Below are 18,246 nucleotides of genomic sequence, written 5' to 3'. Positions count from 1 at the left end.
AAGGAAATGACAAACAAAATGAAAAGGCAACCTACTGAATGGGGTAAAATGTTTGCAAATCATACATTGGATAAGGGGTTAATATCCAAAATATATAAAGAGCCTCCTAAAACTCAGTAGCAAAATCAAGCAATCCAATTAAAAACTGGGCAGAGGGGGCACCTGGGTAGCTCAGTCAGTTAAGTGTCTGACTTTGACTCAGGTCATGGTCTCACAGTTTGTCAGTTCAAGTCCTGCATCGGGCTCTCTGCTGTCAGCACGGAGCCTGTTTCAGATCATCTGTCCTCCTCTATCTCTGCCCACCCCCCCCAAATAAATAAAAATTTTAAAAAATTGGCAGAGGAATTAAATAGACAGTTTTCCAAAGAAGACATATAAATGGGCAACAGGTACATGAAAAGGTTCTCAACATTACTCATCATCAGAGAAATGCAAATCAAAACCACCATGAGATATCACCTCGCACCTGTTAGAATGGCTATCATCAAAAAGACAAGAGATGACGAGTTTTGTCAAGAGTGGGGAGAAAAGGGACCCCTTGTGCACTGTTGCTGGGAATGTAAATTGGTGCAGCCACTGTGGAAAACAATATGCACGTTCTTCAAAAAATTAAAAACAGAACTACCCTATGATCCAGCAATCCCACTTCTGGGCATATATCCAAAAGAATTGAAATTAGTATCTCATAGAGATATCTGCATTCCCGTGTTTACTGCAGCATGATTTCACAACAGCCAAGATGTGGAACAACCTAAGTGCCCATCGACAGATGAATTGATAAAGAAAATGTTATATATATATATATATATATATATATATATAATACTTATATATATTTAAATTTATATATACTATTTATAATATTATAAAATATATATTTGTATACATAATAATATAATAATATTCCATTGTGTATGGAATAACATTTTTCTTTCTCAGTCATGAGAAAGAAGGAAATTCTGCAATTTGCAACAACCTGGATGAACCTTGAGGGCATTATGTTAAGTGAAATAAGTCAGACAAAGAAAGACACATGCGGTATGATCTCATATATATATGGAATCTAAAGAAGCCAAACTCAGAGAAACAGTGGTTACCAGGTGCTGGGGTGTGGGGGAAATGGAGAGATATTGGTTAAAGTGTACAAATTTACAGTTACAAGATAAAAATGTTCTGGGGATCTAAGGCACAGCATGGTGACTATGGCTAATAATACTGTATTGTATACTTGGATGTTGCTAAGAGACTAAATCTTAAATGTGTTCATCAAAAAAAAAATCATTGGTAAGTATGTGATGAGATGGAGGTGTTAGCTAACACTACGGTGGTAATCATTTTGCAATATATAAATATATTGAATCAACTCTTTGTACATCTTAAACTTACATAATGTTATATGTCAATTATATCTCAAAAAAATCTAGGAAAAAAAGAAAAGAAATTGGCAGATTGCTGAGGTTTCAGAATACAGATATTTTTAACCATCGTTGTAAAAATTGATTCAGTGAAATTTCATTAATGTATGCTAAAACGACTGGGTAAAAGCTATTGGAGAAAATGAGATTTGTAAGGTCCCAAAGTATTCCCCAAATGTGACTTACTAGTTACAGAAGTAAAATGAAACCTTTCCATTTATACAGAGAAACCTGGTGATCAAACTTAATACCATCAATAACAGGACCAACTGACAATGGCTACCCTCTAACGCAGTGCACTGAGGATACAACGTCACTTGTACATAGCCTAGAGAGTAAACGTTAGTTCTATGACAGTGTTAAATTTCTTGGATTTGTTCACTGCCTTGTGGTTATATAGGTAAAAGTTGTTCTTTGGAAAAACATTCTTTGGTGAATCATCATGTGGTATGCTTTAAATATCTTACAATTTTATTGGTCAATTATACCTCAATAAAGCTAAAGAAACATTATAAATAAATATAAATAAATAAAAGTAATAAAAATTAACATGAATTGGATTAACCAGCGTTTCTTAAAAGTTTTTAAATGTTTATTTATTTTTGAGGGGGGGGGTAGGGGCTGAAAGAGAGGGAGGCACAGAATCCGAAGCAGATTCCAGACTCTGAGCTGTCAGCACAGAGCCTGATGTGGGGCTCAGACTAGGGGTTCTTTGTCTTTGAGAGATTCTTTCCACAAGGTGAGGTGACACTGTATTGTCTCCTACCAGTGCTGTGAGGGTCCCTAGGACATGAGCAATAGAACTCAGTACCCAGTTTTCCCTTCCCAACCCATAAATCATGACATGTTTGGCATGTCACGTGCAAAAACAGACTCCCAACCCCACTGGGACAGAGCAAATCTTTGCTGTTTGAATCCACCCTTTAATATGAAGAAGATCAATAACACAGACACCAACAGAAGCTCATCAATTTTAATAGTTGAGCACGGTTTTAACAGTTCTTCCTAGGATTATATCCCAGAGCCCCCCCTCCCCACCAAAGTACTCAAATACAGCACCTACAAGTATTCAAATTTCATAAATGCAATATTGCAAAAGCAGGAGAACTCAGAGAAGCCTTCATAGCGTTGAGATTAAAAACAATGCTTAATCATCCTCTTGGTACCTGTTGCTAAGCGCTAAATACTAAAAGCTGAAAAAGCTGTATTGGCAGCTGGCAGCTAGCTGCTTGGGAGAAGAATATGGTAATGGCGAGCACTTTTACACTTCATTTTTCATCTCATAACCAGGATAACACAGGACAGGGTTCTCTGTTTTGGTAACTATTCTGGTATCAAGGTAAAAAACCCTGGAGAAATATTTTCAGAGCAACAAATGGAGTTGGTTTTACTCATGCCACAGGGTTAGAGACGGCCAGGATTCTCAGAATTTTCAGAACTGTGATTGCTTCTTCACACATTGGTATAAAGAACTGAAACTATGAGCACAGAGCCTGAGTCATAGTAAATAGCACAATAAAAATTTGGTGAATGAATCAAGTGATACCTGGGTTTCAGTATGAACAGGCTGGACCTAAGTTTCTGTAAGTAAAAACCTTCCTGGGACATTCTGGGGAGGCAACATTCTCACAGCAAGCCTGACTTGTCGGGACCAGCCCTCAGTGACCTGCATGTCCCGGGAGCCCAAAGGAACAATTGAGTTATTACTACTTCATCCCAGTCCAATGCATATGCCCATCCAGTGTCAAAATTTGCAACCAGAATCTCAGATTCAATACCACATGTAATCAAAATAAAATGAATTATGTGTAAGCCTCCTTCAATTACATTCAATACATAACAAGACTAAGAAATCTAGGGTGGAGGGGCGCCTGGGTGGCACAGTCGGTTAAGCGTCCGACTTCAGCCAGGTCACGATCTCGCAGTCCGTGAGTTCGAGCCCCGCGTCAGGCTCTGGGCTGATGGCTCGGAGCCTGGAGCCTGTTTCCGATTCTGTGTCTCCCTCTCTCTCTGCCCCTCCCCCGTTCATGCTCTGTCTCTCTCTGTCCCAAAAATAAATAAAAACGTTGAAAAAAAAATTAAAAAAAAAAAAAGAAAGAAATCTAGGGTGCAAAGTGACCAGTGTGAGAACTTTTTTGCTTTCTTTCATTCTCCTGTTCTCTTCCCCCTTCCCTCACCCTTTCCTCCTAAACCAGTCTTGTGCCCTTCCCCCAGCTTTCTTTTCTTCCTTCCTCATTACCAAAGTAGTTCTAAATATCTGTGGCTTCAGAGGGTGGGGCAAATAAAGCTGTTTTAGTTTCCAGAAATAGAAGCAGTTCTAAGAAAAAAAACAACTGTTTCTGGCCACACTAACAGTGATTTAGAGGCTCTCTCTTGAACTCATGGATATCTAGAACATTCTATGGGGTGTGAATTCAATAGCTACACAGTAAAGCTGGAGATTTTCATTTCTAGAGCATAAATTTGTTGATGGTGATGATGATGATGATGATGATGATGATATGACAATAAAACATTAGCCACACAAATAAGAGACATTTTGTGTGTGTATTTAAATAAAACAAGGGGTAGATGCTTTTTAAAAGCAGATGGGCATATCACATACCTATTTGTCCCAGTTCTTAGTTTAAGGCAGCCTGGTATCATGGAAAGACCACAAAACCCGGAGCGACGTGCACTAGGTCCAAGCTTCATAATGTTAAGGAAGTTACTTCACCATTTCGAGTCCCTATTTTTTTTTATCCTAAATACTGAGTCCAGGAATCCTTGTCCTACCTTTCTCTGGCATTACTGTGAGTGAAAAATGAAATACAGTTTGTAAAAGTGCTCTGAAAACCATAAAGCCCCATACAAATGCAAATTACCACTATCAAATGATCTTTGACATCTTTGACATCCCTTTCAGGGAAAACCTGCACATTGTAACTTCATTTTCTCTCTCTTTTTAAGGGGGGAACTTACATTATCAACTAGCATTATTGGGTTGGGTACTTGGCAGCATAATCCTCACTGATTTTCTCGTGGAAGAGACCAGTTAGAAGTTTTCCTTGTTGAAAATGAAATGCACTCCCCGAGGGCCAGACTCAGAGTTGGAGATGCACTGTTTATTGAGGGTTTCCGCCAAGGCTTCAGGTCCGCAGAGGAAAACTCCTATTCTGGTACTTTGGGGAAAGAAAGGAAAAATAAACCGTTTTAGGCTTTTGGATGAGATAGACTACAAAGCACCTGGGGGAATCTCTTATTTCCCTCTGCCCCTGTGTCTTTTCCACTAATGGCAGAGTTCAGATTACCCTGCAGGAGAGTGGTTCAGCCCTGTTTGTGGCGACAGCTTCAAAAGGCAGTTGACCGCCCTGGAAATGACATTCAAGTAGAGTTTACAGAGACCTCTACCACAGAGAAAATGGTGGTGAATTCGTGAGTCTGTGGGCTACTTCACTTCAGGGCTCTATGTCCCCAAACCGTCTCCAGCATCTTGAAATCAGGAACAAATCTGCTTTAGGTTCACCAACTCGGCCAACAGCTTGGTGGGGATTCATCTCTCTGTGTTTTAGATTCTAAAGTCTCGTTCTTCAAGGTGTGGTTCCATACCAGTACCCTCCTAGTCCGCTTTTTAAGAATGTAGGTTCTCGACTCCCACCCCAGACTTACTACATCAGCATCTGCATTGTGAAAAGATCCCCAAGTGATTTATATGCTCATTAAAGCGTACAAAGCAATGGCCTGAAGGGTGTGTTCGTGGTGATTCTTGAGTTTATCGTGAGTTCTAGTAAGATAGAGGATCCCCTCAAAGTTTCAGAACGGCTAAAGCTTTAATGAAGGCAGAAAGGACCTTAGGATGTCTATCAACTTATGATTTTAGACCCCAAAACTAAAACTGAAAGTGGGGATGGTGTCTCCTTAATAATAAAAGTATGAATCGTATTAAATTAGAAGAAGTAGATACACTGGTGAAATTTAGGAGCTGAAAGAAAAGAACCAAGTTACGACCCTTCTTAGGAGGAAAAGGGTTCAGAAACGTGGAGGTGGGGGGCCCAATCATCTTTGTTTATAATAATTCTCCAGGTAATTTTCATGTGATTTAAACACTGTCTTGTAAAGTCATACATATCTAGAAAATTTTATTGGGTGTGAAGATAGTAACCTAGGTGTTTTGGTTTTCAGAGCACACAAATCGAGCCGTGTTTGAGAGTTGCTGCTGTAGGCAGGCCATGGGCCTCAAGAACACTGTGGTGGGGGACTCCTTACTTTGGGTGTTGACTCGCAATTGTCTTGAATTCATTATCCCAGTTGGGCCGTCCATACAAGGTCTTTTGTTTCAGGCCTGTGATCACGTCTTTCTCCTCATCGTGATGCACAGCAAAGTGATTGGCCTGTAGGAAAGGACATGAATTCACAAAGCAGAGACATGCTATAAAAAAACCCACAGATATCTTTACATATCTCACAAATGAGGTTTCACTATCCGTTTTAACTATATATATATATATAGTTGAATATATATATACAGTTGAATATATATATAGTTAAATATATATATATATAGTTGAATATATATATATAGTTGAATATATATATATGTATATAGTTGAATATATATATATATATATATATATATATATATAGTTGAAGGCTAGAAGGTAAACAAAGATGAAAAAACTGGGTCTCCTCAGGTAACTTACGATCTAGAAGGGCAGACCTTTAGGAGAATTGCTAAGAACTAAAACAGATTAAAATGCACTGATATTTTGGTAACACAATGAGACAACAAATCAAGTCTAAAGTTAGTCTGTGTGTGTGTGTGTGTGTGTGTGTACACACACAGTCACATGTTGTTTTCTGCCACCCTTCTAGGGAGCCTCAGTTTGAACAACAAATATTTTTCATAAAAGTGGTTAATTAAATGTATTTAAAACTTAAATCAGATTTTAAATTCACTGTACAGGGGATGGATGATGGGCTAAGAAGGGTGGCCAGTCTGGTTTCATAACCCTGTAGAGACCAGTTTTGTAAAGCAAAATAATTGTTTTCAATGCAAATACATTTCCCATTTAAAAAATGGTGCGTGAGTTTTTAAATAATAAAACTGCCAAGTGATTTATATATTATATATTTTCCCCCGGTCTCATTTTGATCAAATATTTGTTGTTGTTTTGCTTTTAAAATTACAGAAGTGGCATTGCGAAATCCCATTTTTCTAGAGCAGCACTTTTCATGGTCATGTGTCTCTGGATCTACACTTGCAACCAGACTCATCTAAGACCCAGAGAGTCTATGATAAACAATACACCAAAACCCAAATGAGAAACCAGTTTTCACAAACACCAGGCGCCAGTGTGTGGCTATGGCCAGTAGAGACACTGGCCAGTGATAGGCAGACACTCTTGCCTTAGCTCCTCACACAGGGGGATAGCTTCTGTTGCTTCCAGGCCAAGTAATTAATGTTTGCTTATTTAGAAAGATGTTACCCCCTAGGAATCATTAATTTGTTTCAGAATTTCTCAATGTCAACACTTTTGACATTTGAAGCCAGATAGTTCTTTGTTGCAGGGGCTGTCTTATAAATTGTAGAATGCTTTCATTGCAAACATGAAATTTTGCAATGTGCCTGGAGGGAGGGGTACGTGTTTGTGTGTGTGTGTGTGTGTGTGTGTATAATGTGTTATGTCTCATGCATTACATAGTATACTATACCCACATATATATATATACACACATACATATATGCTACATACATACATACATATATAGATATATACACAATATATATCATCTTCATTAACTATATTTCAATATATTATCAAATATAAATGATAATCATGAACTCCTGGGAGTTGTTAAGAGTGCAGGCTCTGGAACATTCTGCCTCTGCCTCTTACTAGTTCAGTACCTTTGGACAAATGACCTAACCTGTTCTGGGCTTTGGTTTTCTCACCTATAAAGTATGAATAATAACAGTAGCTGTTTCATAGGGCTGTTGTTAGGATTGAATTAGACAATCTATTTAAACACTAATAAAAGTACCTAGCACATAGTATAGGCTTAATAACTATGAGCAGTTATTATTACTACTTATTAAATGTATTGTGTATATTGAAAAACACACATAAACATAAAATTAGAGGAATATGTGTGTGTGTATACTGATATAAAGGTAGAGATATATATAGAGAGATATAAAGAGAGGTGGATCATCTTGTCCACCTGGTTTGAGTCCCCTGGTAGGAATGTGGCTTTAATACAGTCAAAGTCATAGCACCTATTCCCTTGTAGGTTCCTTAGCTTTGATCTGTTCCTCAGATACTAACTTTGAATCTAGGCTCCTTAGTCTGAACACGTGGGGATATTGAGTGAGGGTGGACAGGCTGGATCACTGAAATCCATCAACAGTTCTTGGTAAAAACGGTACACAAAATACTCCCATAACCAAAGGGAAGTCAGTCAGCCCTGGACACTGGGGGAAGGACCTGAGATCTGGGACGTCGCCCTCACCTGAGACTCATCCCAGCCGGTGAGGTAGATGTTATAGCTGAGGAAGCCGGCGTTATTCCTCTCCAGCATCTGGGTCTCCAGCAGCTGCAGCAAGTCGGCAAACCACTCAAAGGCGTGCGTGTCCCGGCAGAGCCAGTAGAAGTATATCTGCAAGAGCCACAGATCATGAAGCAGTCTAGATTTAAATAGGCCTTATCACAACTAATATATGGATTTCTGCTCTTCCCCCCACTCGACTTTTTCCTGCTGCTCAGAACGCCTGGAAACATAGGTTTTCAGAAAGCGCTGGACATTTTGTAAGCTAGCTCGCGTGAACCTGTGCTGGCCTTCACACTGGCGGGGCAGTAAATCAATAGGTTGGTCTCAGAAGTACATGACTTAGGAAAAAACATTAGCTCCCCACTTTCCCTCTAGGTCTGCCCTTACCCACCCCAGATCCCTGGCTTCCTTTGTGCACAATAGGATCAGGCATTCCTGAGTTCCTCCTCCATACAGTAAAGAGAGAAAGGGGAGAATGAAAAGTCAAGGTACACTCCATGTCCCTATTAGAGGTTACCTCTATAGTTATTAGAATGACTCACGTTTCATTCAAGGGTGTCCTTTACCAGGCAAGGAAACCAAATTTACATGTGACCAAAAAAATGCCCTGGGAATTTATTCTGAGGAGCTGCCCAGAAGAAAGTAAACGTTTCATGAAAGGACATGTCTCCTGCCCTCCCCTTGCAAACTAAAAAGTACTGGGGGACTGGAAATGAAATCAACCTCAATGTCTAACACAGGATGATAGAAAAGTTTTTCTATATCCTCTCAATGGAACACGGAGGAATCATTAAAAAGGATCATTATAAAGCCTGTGACATCACTGAAAAACACCATAATATGTTTCTGCTAAAGCAGGACATGAAGGTATATGTACAACTTTCCAGGAGTATGTAAACTTGTGGGGAAATATTGGAAGAGAATACACAAAAACAATAGCTACTGGACTGGGGTTGTGAACACTTTCTGTCGCATCTTCGTTTCTTGTGAATTTCTACTAACGCTGTACGAGCATAGTACATTGCTTTCGATAATAGACCTGCTTCTATGAAAGCACATTTAACTTCTCAAATCGCCCTTTTATGAGAAGTCGGTCTCGCTGCAACCACGCAGAACTTGTCTTCACTTCCTTTGGTCTCTGCCAGCCTCTGCCCTTCACTCAGCAGAGAGTGAAGTCTCTCTCAGGCTTCACTAGGCAGAACCTAACGACCTTATCTGAGCCCTGTGAAAAATGAGAGAACTTACCTTTTTGAGCCTCAGATTGGTGGCATTATTGCAATATTTGTACCAGACGGACTTGAGAATGGATGCGAAGGGTGTGACCCCGATCCCTGCTCCCACCAACATCACCACCTCATAACTGAACACGTCTTCACTGGCGGTGCCAAAGGGCCCATCAACAGCTATCCTGGAAGGAGGCGTGTGAGGAGATGGTTACGGGGCTATCTTGCACTTCAGAGCAGGATGGGGCACAGGTTTTCACTGGGGGTGTGTGCAATATGTCACATCGAACCGGGACGACGTATCTATGGGGCACTTTCTTTTCTGAAATAGCTTTCAAGTAATGAACCTGATGTCAACAGTGTGGTTGGAAGTAATAAAAGGAAGTTTTAGCTAACTGAAAACATTTGATAACTCTCAAGGGTGTTTTTTCATCTCTCCACACCCTTCACCTACCACACACACACACACACACGTGCACGCACGAGATTCCTGTTTACATCACACCCTGAGGTAAACTGAGAATTTTCTGTCATAACATCTTATAAATTTAATATCTTCAATTTGCACTTGTGTATTCATCGAGTGAATCAACAAGCTTTTCTCTAGCATCTACTAAGTGCCCAGCACCGTCTCAGGCATGTGGGAAGGAGGGGACAAAGTGAATAATATGTGGCATTTACCCTCAAATAACATATATCAATTAAATTTTAAGAACATCTTTGATACACTATAACTTTGTTAGAAAAGTTAGTATAACTTGGCCTTGACCCTTACCCATTTTAAAGGAATTTGGGAATATTTGTTATTAATGTTTGATTCAAATATTTTATGTTTCACACAAGACTTATAGATATACGCATAAACACACCACACACATACAATGGGGAACACAGAGATAGCTGCCTATATTTGTAGAACTTGTGTGTTTTGTCGGACCCAACAGATAGTAGAGTGAGAGACGGGAAAAGAGGAGCTATTTAGTGACATTTTCCCTGAACTCATACACTTTCGTACATACACACTTTGTACTTACTTAGGTAGTTTCCAAGCATCTTGAAACTCTTGTTTATCACAGCCACAAGCATTGAAAAGTCCTTCTGTCCAGTCCCCAACGATACGAATATGGATGCTAAAGAAGTCTTCCTCAGGGGCGGAGGTCAGCGTGAAAGGGTGCCACTCCAGCCTGGACACCGTGGGGCACTTGACGAAAATGTATTGTCCCACCTCCATCTTGAATCCCTTCTTCTTCATCTGTAGCTCGATGGTTTTGAAAGGGTGAGTGACCACCTACGGAACAAAACAAGTTGAGCCCCTCTCCTCAACTTGGGACAACTCCCAAGAGTCATCCCAACCCTGGCATTCCCTGTAGCATCAGCTGAGGCTGCAGTTGCGACCTCATTGAGGGTCAGCTATTTCTTCCCTCGTCCTGACTTTCTTTTCTTTTGCAGGTTCCTTTCCTGAGACTATGCCTCAACAAACCTTCTGTATGCAGTTCGCTGTTTCAGACTCTTTGCCAGGGAATCTAACTTAAGACACCAGCCTATTGTGATATTTTTTTTCTCCAAGAAGTCAAAGCAGGTAACTACAAACAGGAAGAAGAGATGTCTTCCTGCTCAGTCTTCCTGCCTCCCCAGGGGATGATTGAGAGCCTTGGCAGCTGGATAGAAGAAGGAGACCCCATTGGCTAGTAGTATAGTAACATCCCCCAAACCAAGCCTAAGGTACTAGTCTATCTTTGTCCTGAGCCACACCTTGAATCTGCCTGATTCCACGCATTGTTTCTACATTTCTACCTACCTGGGAAGTATACCATCCATCTCTCCCAAAGCCAGGCCCCAACCACCCGTTGCCATCCTCATTCTCTATGTATACAAGTGTTCATGACAGCTTTGTTTATAAGAGCAAAACATTGGAAACAGTCCAGACATCCATCAACTGGTGAGTTGGTAAATAATTTAAAAAAACACAATCAAAAGCTGTGATTACAGTACAGAAAGTAATATATTTCTGGGACAATTCTTGAGATACCTAGGACTTTCTATGTACAACTAAAAAACAAGGGACATCAAGGAAAAGAAAAATCAATAGAAACAAAACAGCAGCTTCCCAAATGTTGACTGATAATGTGAAACTTTCCTTTCTGTGAGCGAGGAGGAGTAAAGTGGGAAATCCTTTTGATACACATTGGGAAACATTTCCAAAACTTGTGATTTAAAAAGATGTTAAATGATAAGCTGTAACTGACTTCCTTTCTTCACTGAAACAAAGAGCCACAATGCTTCATTTTGAAAACAGAAAATAAAAATTTATGAAAATTATTTTGAAAATGATGTTCACCATGTTGCAATTTTGTATGGTGAAAACATTTTTTACCCTGTTGCAATTTCGATACCACAGGCGAAATTGGGATGGAACTAAATAAACTGTACCAGTAGACAGAATTGACACTGGAATACTTTTGGATGACATCTTGTTTGTTTTCTTTTCTTTTTTGAGAAGAAAATGAATATCTATGTTTATAAGAAGAAAGTGAATATTTTCTCCACAGGAAAACAAGTTTGTCTTTGAAATATGTTTAAGGGAAATCCTTGTCTGCTTAGTCAGGTCTGGCCTAATAAGGAAAATTTTGTGGCAGCTCTTTTTGCTCATCTTTGGGTTTTTTCTTATAATACAATAGAAGTATCATAAAAGGAGAAGTGCTGTCGCTTCCTATACTTCACGATTTCTAAGGCCAGCTGGACTAACTTTACTCTGGCCTTCCATAGGTGCCAAGAAAGAAAAGCTTGGGTGGAGGATGGAACATTTGTTGAACTGTATTGTTCAACAATTGTTGAGTCGAATTAAATTTTATTTGATAAAACTAGCTTTGTCTGTTGTTTCCTGAAGCTATAAGCAGGAATTTCTATTTCTATTTAATTAGTTGTATATTTACATAGTTAGTAATGAGAAGCAGCATAGAAGCATGGGGAAAAAAGGCCACCTTGTACCTGGTGTTGATGAACTCAATTCTAGATGCAGTTTAGTTACTAACCTCCTTGAGACTTTGGATTCTTCAACTCTGATATTCTATGATTACATACACAGCACAGAAAAGGAGATAAAGGGAGACTTGGAATGCTATCTCAACCTCAGTCAGACCTGCCCTTGGCTCCCTGGTTCTTTTAACATCTGAGTATTTTAAGGCTCAGTGTGTGCCCTCTTGAACTCATGTGTTTTGCCTCTTCACTCTTAATCTGCTCACATCATCACTGTATGCTTCTCCCCTCTACACACACACACACACACACACACACACAAAATGAAAGAGAGAGAGAGAGAGAGAGAGAGTGAGAGAGAGAGATTCATGCACACAAAACAGTCGGCTTTATTTTTCAACAGAAAATGTTAACTTGTAGCTCCCCGAGTTAAAAGGTCCAACCACTTGATTATCAAGCTAAGCACACTGACTGAAATTAACTATAGGTCTTCTCTCTACCCTACGTTTAATTGAAAGAAACCGGGTGAAAGACAGCTCTGACCAATGATATAGAGAACTTGGGTAAACTTGTTCATGATATAGTTAGATGCTATTAGTAATTCGTAAACCAGACAATACCTTGGTGATGACCACTTTCTGTTGAGATCGCCAAAACCGTACCAACCTCTCACAGAGATACAGAAACATGGGACCAACAATCCATTTCCAAGTCTGTAATTGGAGCAAAAAATGAAAACAGGATGTGTTAAGGGGTAGTAGGTAATACAAGATTCATGAGGACAAAACATTGTAGAAGTCAAGTTAATCTTTGTAGGCTTGTTTAAATATTTGATATTAGATTAGTAAATCTGTTGTACAACAGAACACATCATAAAATATCTAAAATCAAAGCAAATTTTTGAGTCGATAAAAATGAGCATTCTCCTTGGCCACATTGGGGAACTTCATCTACAGTATGAAACTCTCCCAAGAGGAACTGTCCAAAAGAATTGGATTTCCTCCTCGTGTTGCAACAGCAGTTGCAATAACCTTACAGCAGAGCAAGGTTGGTTTCAGAATTAATGTTTCTCTTAAGGATACCATTTCAACAACACCATATTTTTCAATGCAACGTTGAAGTTGCTTTCTCTCAGCCATGCAGTCAAAGCTTAATCTTTTGCAAGATAAGAAATTTTATGCAAGAATGCAGCTGTTTCTCCAATATCCTGGTAAGTTCTCAGAGCTATGCAATATACCTGCTGAATAGGGATAAGCCCAAAGACTTTTAGATTTCTTTAGATCCCCTTCTGGTCAGAAACTCCAGTGTTTCATAACACTGGAGTTACCCTGTACTATTATTGGCTATGATAAAAACCTTTAGGACACACAGATCCATCCTGGGGGGCAGTCAGTTAGGTTCCTAGTTTAATATCTGAAATAGCCAAGAGCTTTAGAAGGCAACATTACTTAAAAAGATGGCATTCCAGAATGGATTCCAAGAAAGAAAAAAAAATTCCAAAGTCTCACATATGGTCTTTCTATTAAATTTTTTGAAGAAACTTGTTATTGGAAGTTGAGAGCACCTGAATATCTGCCCCGAAAGTTAGAAATATTCTGCTGCTGGCCTTTGTTTTCAAGGGACAGGTTTTTTTTGTTTAATTTGTTAAACTTTTTAAATGTTTATTAACAGAGAGAGAGAGCGGGGTAGGGGCTGAGAGAGGAGGAGAGAGAGAGAATCCCAAGCAGGTTCTATGCTGTCAGCACAGAGCCCACACGGGGCTTGAACCCACAGAACTGTGAGATCATGACCTGAGCCCAAATCAGGAGTTGGATGCTTAACCAACTAAGCCACCCAGGTGCCCCGTCATGGGACAGGTTTTTAAAACATCCTGACATCTGGGGCGCCTGGGTGGCTCAGTCAGTTAAGTGTCCGACTTCGGCTCAGGTCATGATCTGACGGTTCATGGGTTCGAGCCCTGCGTCGTGCTCTGTGCTGAAAGCTCAGAGCCTGGAGCCCGCTTCCAGTTCTGTCCAGTTCCGCCGCTCCCCTGCTCTCTCTCCCTCTCTCTCAAAAATAAATAAACATTAAAAATTAAAAAAAAAACATCCTAGCATCATCCATCTATTTCCTGGGTGCCACAATGGGGCCCCACTGAATGGAGCCAGGTCTCGGACATTGCCTCTAATCCCAGAAACCCAGAAGCTCCTTTGAGGTAGATGCCTATTAAGGTAGTACTCTGATTCCAGCTGTCTTCAAGGAAATGTGTCTTCCCCTAAACCATATGAGGGCCTGCAATACAGTTCCTTTTTTTTCCTTTCTATTGATGTCTGTATGTAGAGGGGCAGTGCATTGAGACGTCTGGTGCTTTCATTAATGAGCAAGGTTGCTTCAAGATGTTAAGTCCCTGGACAGCATACTGTGTCTTAGAGGAAGAAAACTGTTATAGTAGGAAAGTAGAAAAAATTAAGGAGAAAATGAGATGGGACATCTGCCTTTCTGTTACACTGTGCTTAAAAAAAATTATAATCCTGTCCAGAAGCCCTATACAGATGTTGATTTTTGCCTAGTTTTATACCAACGGTTAGCATGATAACCAATAGAGTATACTGCCTGCCAATGGAAGAAAAGATATGAAGAACACAGGGCCCACTTCTCACTCAGTGGAGCAGAGATATTGAGAATACACAAAATGGAATTGTGCAGAGCACCCAACAGGAGGTCTGAACAGAGGGTTAATATTCCTGCATGTTTTCCCATGGGCACCCTTGCCACACTCCTGCTCTATACGCAAAGCCTTTGGGTGTTGGTAGGAACCTTATATCCAAAGAGGCTCATAGCTCCTTCTAAGTGACTATCTGAGTCATCCAACTCAGCTCAGAATGGAATCCCTCTGGAAATCATTAACTGCTATCATGGCCTCATATCCAGAAGAGAAGAGATGGAATTTCTTGAACCCCAACAGCACTTTCAAAAACAATCCTTTTTCAAGTTTTAGATCAGGATGTTCAGAACAGACCAATGCAATCCTTATTTTTCAAGAAATAATTCTAGACAATAAGTGTAGCAGAAAAAACTAGACACATAACATTCTAACACTTCCATGGCCTTCGTAATGGACAGCTCTATGACATTTGTACGTATTTCTTAGACACAGTTTGAAGATGGTTGGTAAAGAAACCGTAAAAGTAACAATGAATTGTACATACCATAGGAGGGTTCCCAGAAAACTGTGGGATTGGGCATTCCTTTATTTTTCCCCATTCTGAGATCTTTTTCTCACAAATTTCGTGATGGTGTTGGTCTAAACTCTGTGGGGTCTGCCCACGTACAATGCGCCTGGGGAGGAAATGTAAGTCCGGATGGTTTAGTAGCAAGAAATCAAGCTCTTAGTATTTTGAGACTCTGGGCATATTTCAAGTATTCTAATATGAATCCTGTACTTTCCATTTACCAGTAATATATTATTGACCCCTCTGAATAGATTTGAGGAAGGGAAAGAAAATATGTCTTCTTCAGCAATAGAAAAAAGATATGTCCAATGGCACAAAGTATAGGTAACATCATACAGGGTAAGTTTTGGATCATTAATATGTGTTTTCTTAAAGGGAGCATCTGTGCTTCCGTTTTGAGTGTTACTTTCATTTATAAACAAACGGAAACAGGAAAACCGTAAATCTAACAGAGCAATGAGTAGCCCATACAGTACCTTGGTGCAAATTAGAAAAAGACGCCCCCTCTGAGAGGGCAGTACTAGAGGCAAAGAGTATGGCCAGCAAAGCGTGGGCTAATTTTATGCCCTGAGGACAGGCACCCTTGTGTAGTTGACAGTCCATACACTCATACACAGTAGCTTTGAGGCTTAGTCCAAGTGCTTCATCGGTTGAACCCAAATTGCCTAAATTGAACCAAAAAGTTTTATCAATTTAAGAAGACTGTGTGGAGATTATGACATTCTCACAGACGTCGGCACTAATGGTGTGCCCTTTGAAGTGCTCACAGCCCATTCATTTCAATTCCATAAACTCTAATTGAGCAACTGCTAACACACAAGACAATGTGGGTTTAGTGGGAACAGAGGAAGGGAGGCACAAGGTCAGGTAAGTCAGGTTCCTGACCTCGAGGAACATAAATTGCAGGGTCTTCAGAATATGTGAGAATAGAGGCACAAAAGGCCCTTTGCAATAGTTTCTATGGGGGAGCTAAACTTTATTGTGCCACTTGGTACATTCTGCAAATGGTTTTTTTAACACTTATTTTTAGAGAGAGAGAGACAGAGAGAGAGGAGGAGAGGAGCAGAAGGAGAGGGAGAGAGAGAGAGAGAGAGAGAGAGAGAGAGAGAGAGAGAATTCTAAGCAGGCTCCACACCCAGTACAGAGCCTGACACGGGGCTCGATCCCACGAGCCTGGGATCATGACCTCAGCGAAAACCAAGGGTGAGACACTTAGCCGACTGAGCCAAGCAGAGGCTCCTGTGACTGTTCTAATTCAAGGCTGTTAACCATCCCTTTCTGTCCTTACGTTTGGGGGCAGAGAATTACTGTGCCAGACCTGGGGAAAGGCACTGTACACAAATTATCTCAGTTGACCCTCATAACAAGATTGAATGGTAAGTATTAGCACCCCCATTTTACATATGAGAACACCGAAGCTTAGAGAAACTAGTAATTAGAAGCAGAATGATTTGGAGAAAACCCTTCTGGGCCTAGGTCAGACAGCGTTGGTTTCAAATCCCACGTCTACCGCTTGCTAGTTTGGTGGCCTTGGGAAGTTATTGAACTTCCTCCAAGCCTCAGTTTCTTTAGCTATAAAATAGGTAATAATAATACCTAATTAAAGGTTTATTTTAGTAATCAATCGGCATGATGCATAAAAAATGCCGGGCACAAAGTAAGAGTCTAACAAATGATAACTATCAAAATTTCTAATGCCCAAGTTCACATGCGGAGTAAGTGAGAGGGAAAAAAGGGGGGGGGAGGGGATTCTCCCGTCTTCTCACTGCCAGGACCAGAAGTCAGAAAACCTGGATATTAATCCTAGCTCAGCTTCTGCCTGGCCAGGAGACTGTGAGCAATCAGCCAACCAATGTACATAGCAGATTCTGTTCAGATGGAGAGTGGGGTAAATCCGTCTCCTCTGCCTGCTCCAAAGGAAAATGTATAGTTGAGAAACTGTACAAGCATAAAGTGCCGGAATTACTAAACTAGAGATGGGGAGAGATTCATTTTGTTTTCTCCAGGATTCTCTGAAACAGCTGGATTATGACCACATCCCATTTAAAGATTTTCAGTTGCTTTAAGAAAGTCAAGAGATTCTTTGACTACACAGATTTCCCGGTGCTTAAGAGCCGATCAGGGGTCGGAGTCAGCAAGTGGATTAAGAATGCACACAAGTAGTTGCTCAGTGCTGCTCCTTCCTGCCCTTCCCCTTTTCACACTCAGGTCTTAATCACCTCTAGGCCAACTTGGCTCTCAGCAGAGTCATTGAGCCTTGAGTATCTACTCCCTTCATGCTTAGCTATAGAGCCTGAGACCCACCAGGGAACTTCCCCACGCCTACTTTTGTGTGCAGGTGTGAGAACCAGCTGGTGTGAAATAGCATAAAAAGGAAACCTGATATTAAATAGGATTCCCAATAAGGGAACTGTCCCAACCACACATGCAGGCACTGAGTCTCTATGAGAGTATTTGTCACAGCCTGCCTTAGAGCAGCTGTGCCACTTACAAACAGGGTGACTTGGGCTACATATTTTACCTCTGTTAGTCTGTTTCCTTGTCTACAATCTCCCCCAGGAAATGGGGATGTGAGAGCATCTCTACCTAAAAGAAACATTTCATGTCTATAACAAGTGCTCAATAGAAGAGAGGTCTTACCTTTATCATATTAGAAGGCTGGAAGGCAATAACCATGTAATTTTCCTTCTAGTATTCCCCCACAGTACCTGAGATCAGCCCTCAAACATGGTAGGCAATCAATAAATGTCCAGCTTGAATCAAAACTCATTGAACTACAGCAAACGCTTCCACCTGCTTAATCATTAGCCCCTCAAGTTTGGGAGTTGGACTAATTTCCTAGCAATTAAACCATAAGAAACATCACTGCAGACATCCAAGACCCCTCCAGCA

At 40.4% G+C, this 18,246-nt stretch overlaps 1 protein-coding gene across 2 annotated transcripts in view; it reads right to left on the bottom strand.

Annotated features, from left to right (window-relative positions):
- Positions 1–3,444: 3,444 nt before the first annotated feature.
- LOC124509440 (cytochrome b-245 heavy chain) overlaps positions 3,445–18,246 on the bottom strand; it is a 37,835-nt gene continuing 23,033 nt past the window's right edge. For both annotated transcript variants that reach the window (XM_047076059.1, XM_047076060.1), the window contains exons 7-13: positions 15,331–15,460; positions 12,763–12,855; positions 10,201–10,454; positions 9,189–9,351; positions 7,905–8,051; positions 5,661–5,785; positions 3,445–4,576 (exon numbers count right to left, since the gene is read on the bottom strand). In XM_047076059.1, the coding sequence (XP_046932015.1) occupies positions 4,450–4,576; positions 5,661–5,785; positions 7,905–8,051; positions 9,189–9,351; positions 10,201–10,454; positions 12,763–12,855; positions 15,331–15,460 (1,039 nt within the window). In that variant the 3' untranslated portion in view covers positions 3,445–4,449. The remainder of the gene's footprint in view (positions 4,577–5,660; positions 5,786–7,904; positions 8,052–9,188; positions 9,352–10,200; positions 10,455–12,762; positions 12,856–15,330; positions 15,461–18,246) is intronic.

Source organism: Lynx rufus, unplaced genomic scaffold, assembly GCF_022079265.1.
Source record: "Lynx rufus isolate CCGP_SWC_20201006 ecotype Redwood Valley unplaced genomic scaffold, mLynRuf1.p SCAF_14, whole genome shotgun sequence".
Lineage (NCBI taxonomy): Eukaryota > Metazoa > Chordata > Mammalia > Carnivora > Felidae > Lynx > Lynx rufus.
This window is presented reverse-complemented; position numbering and strand designations above follow the sequence as displayed.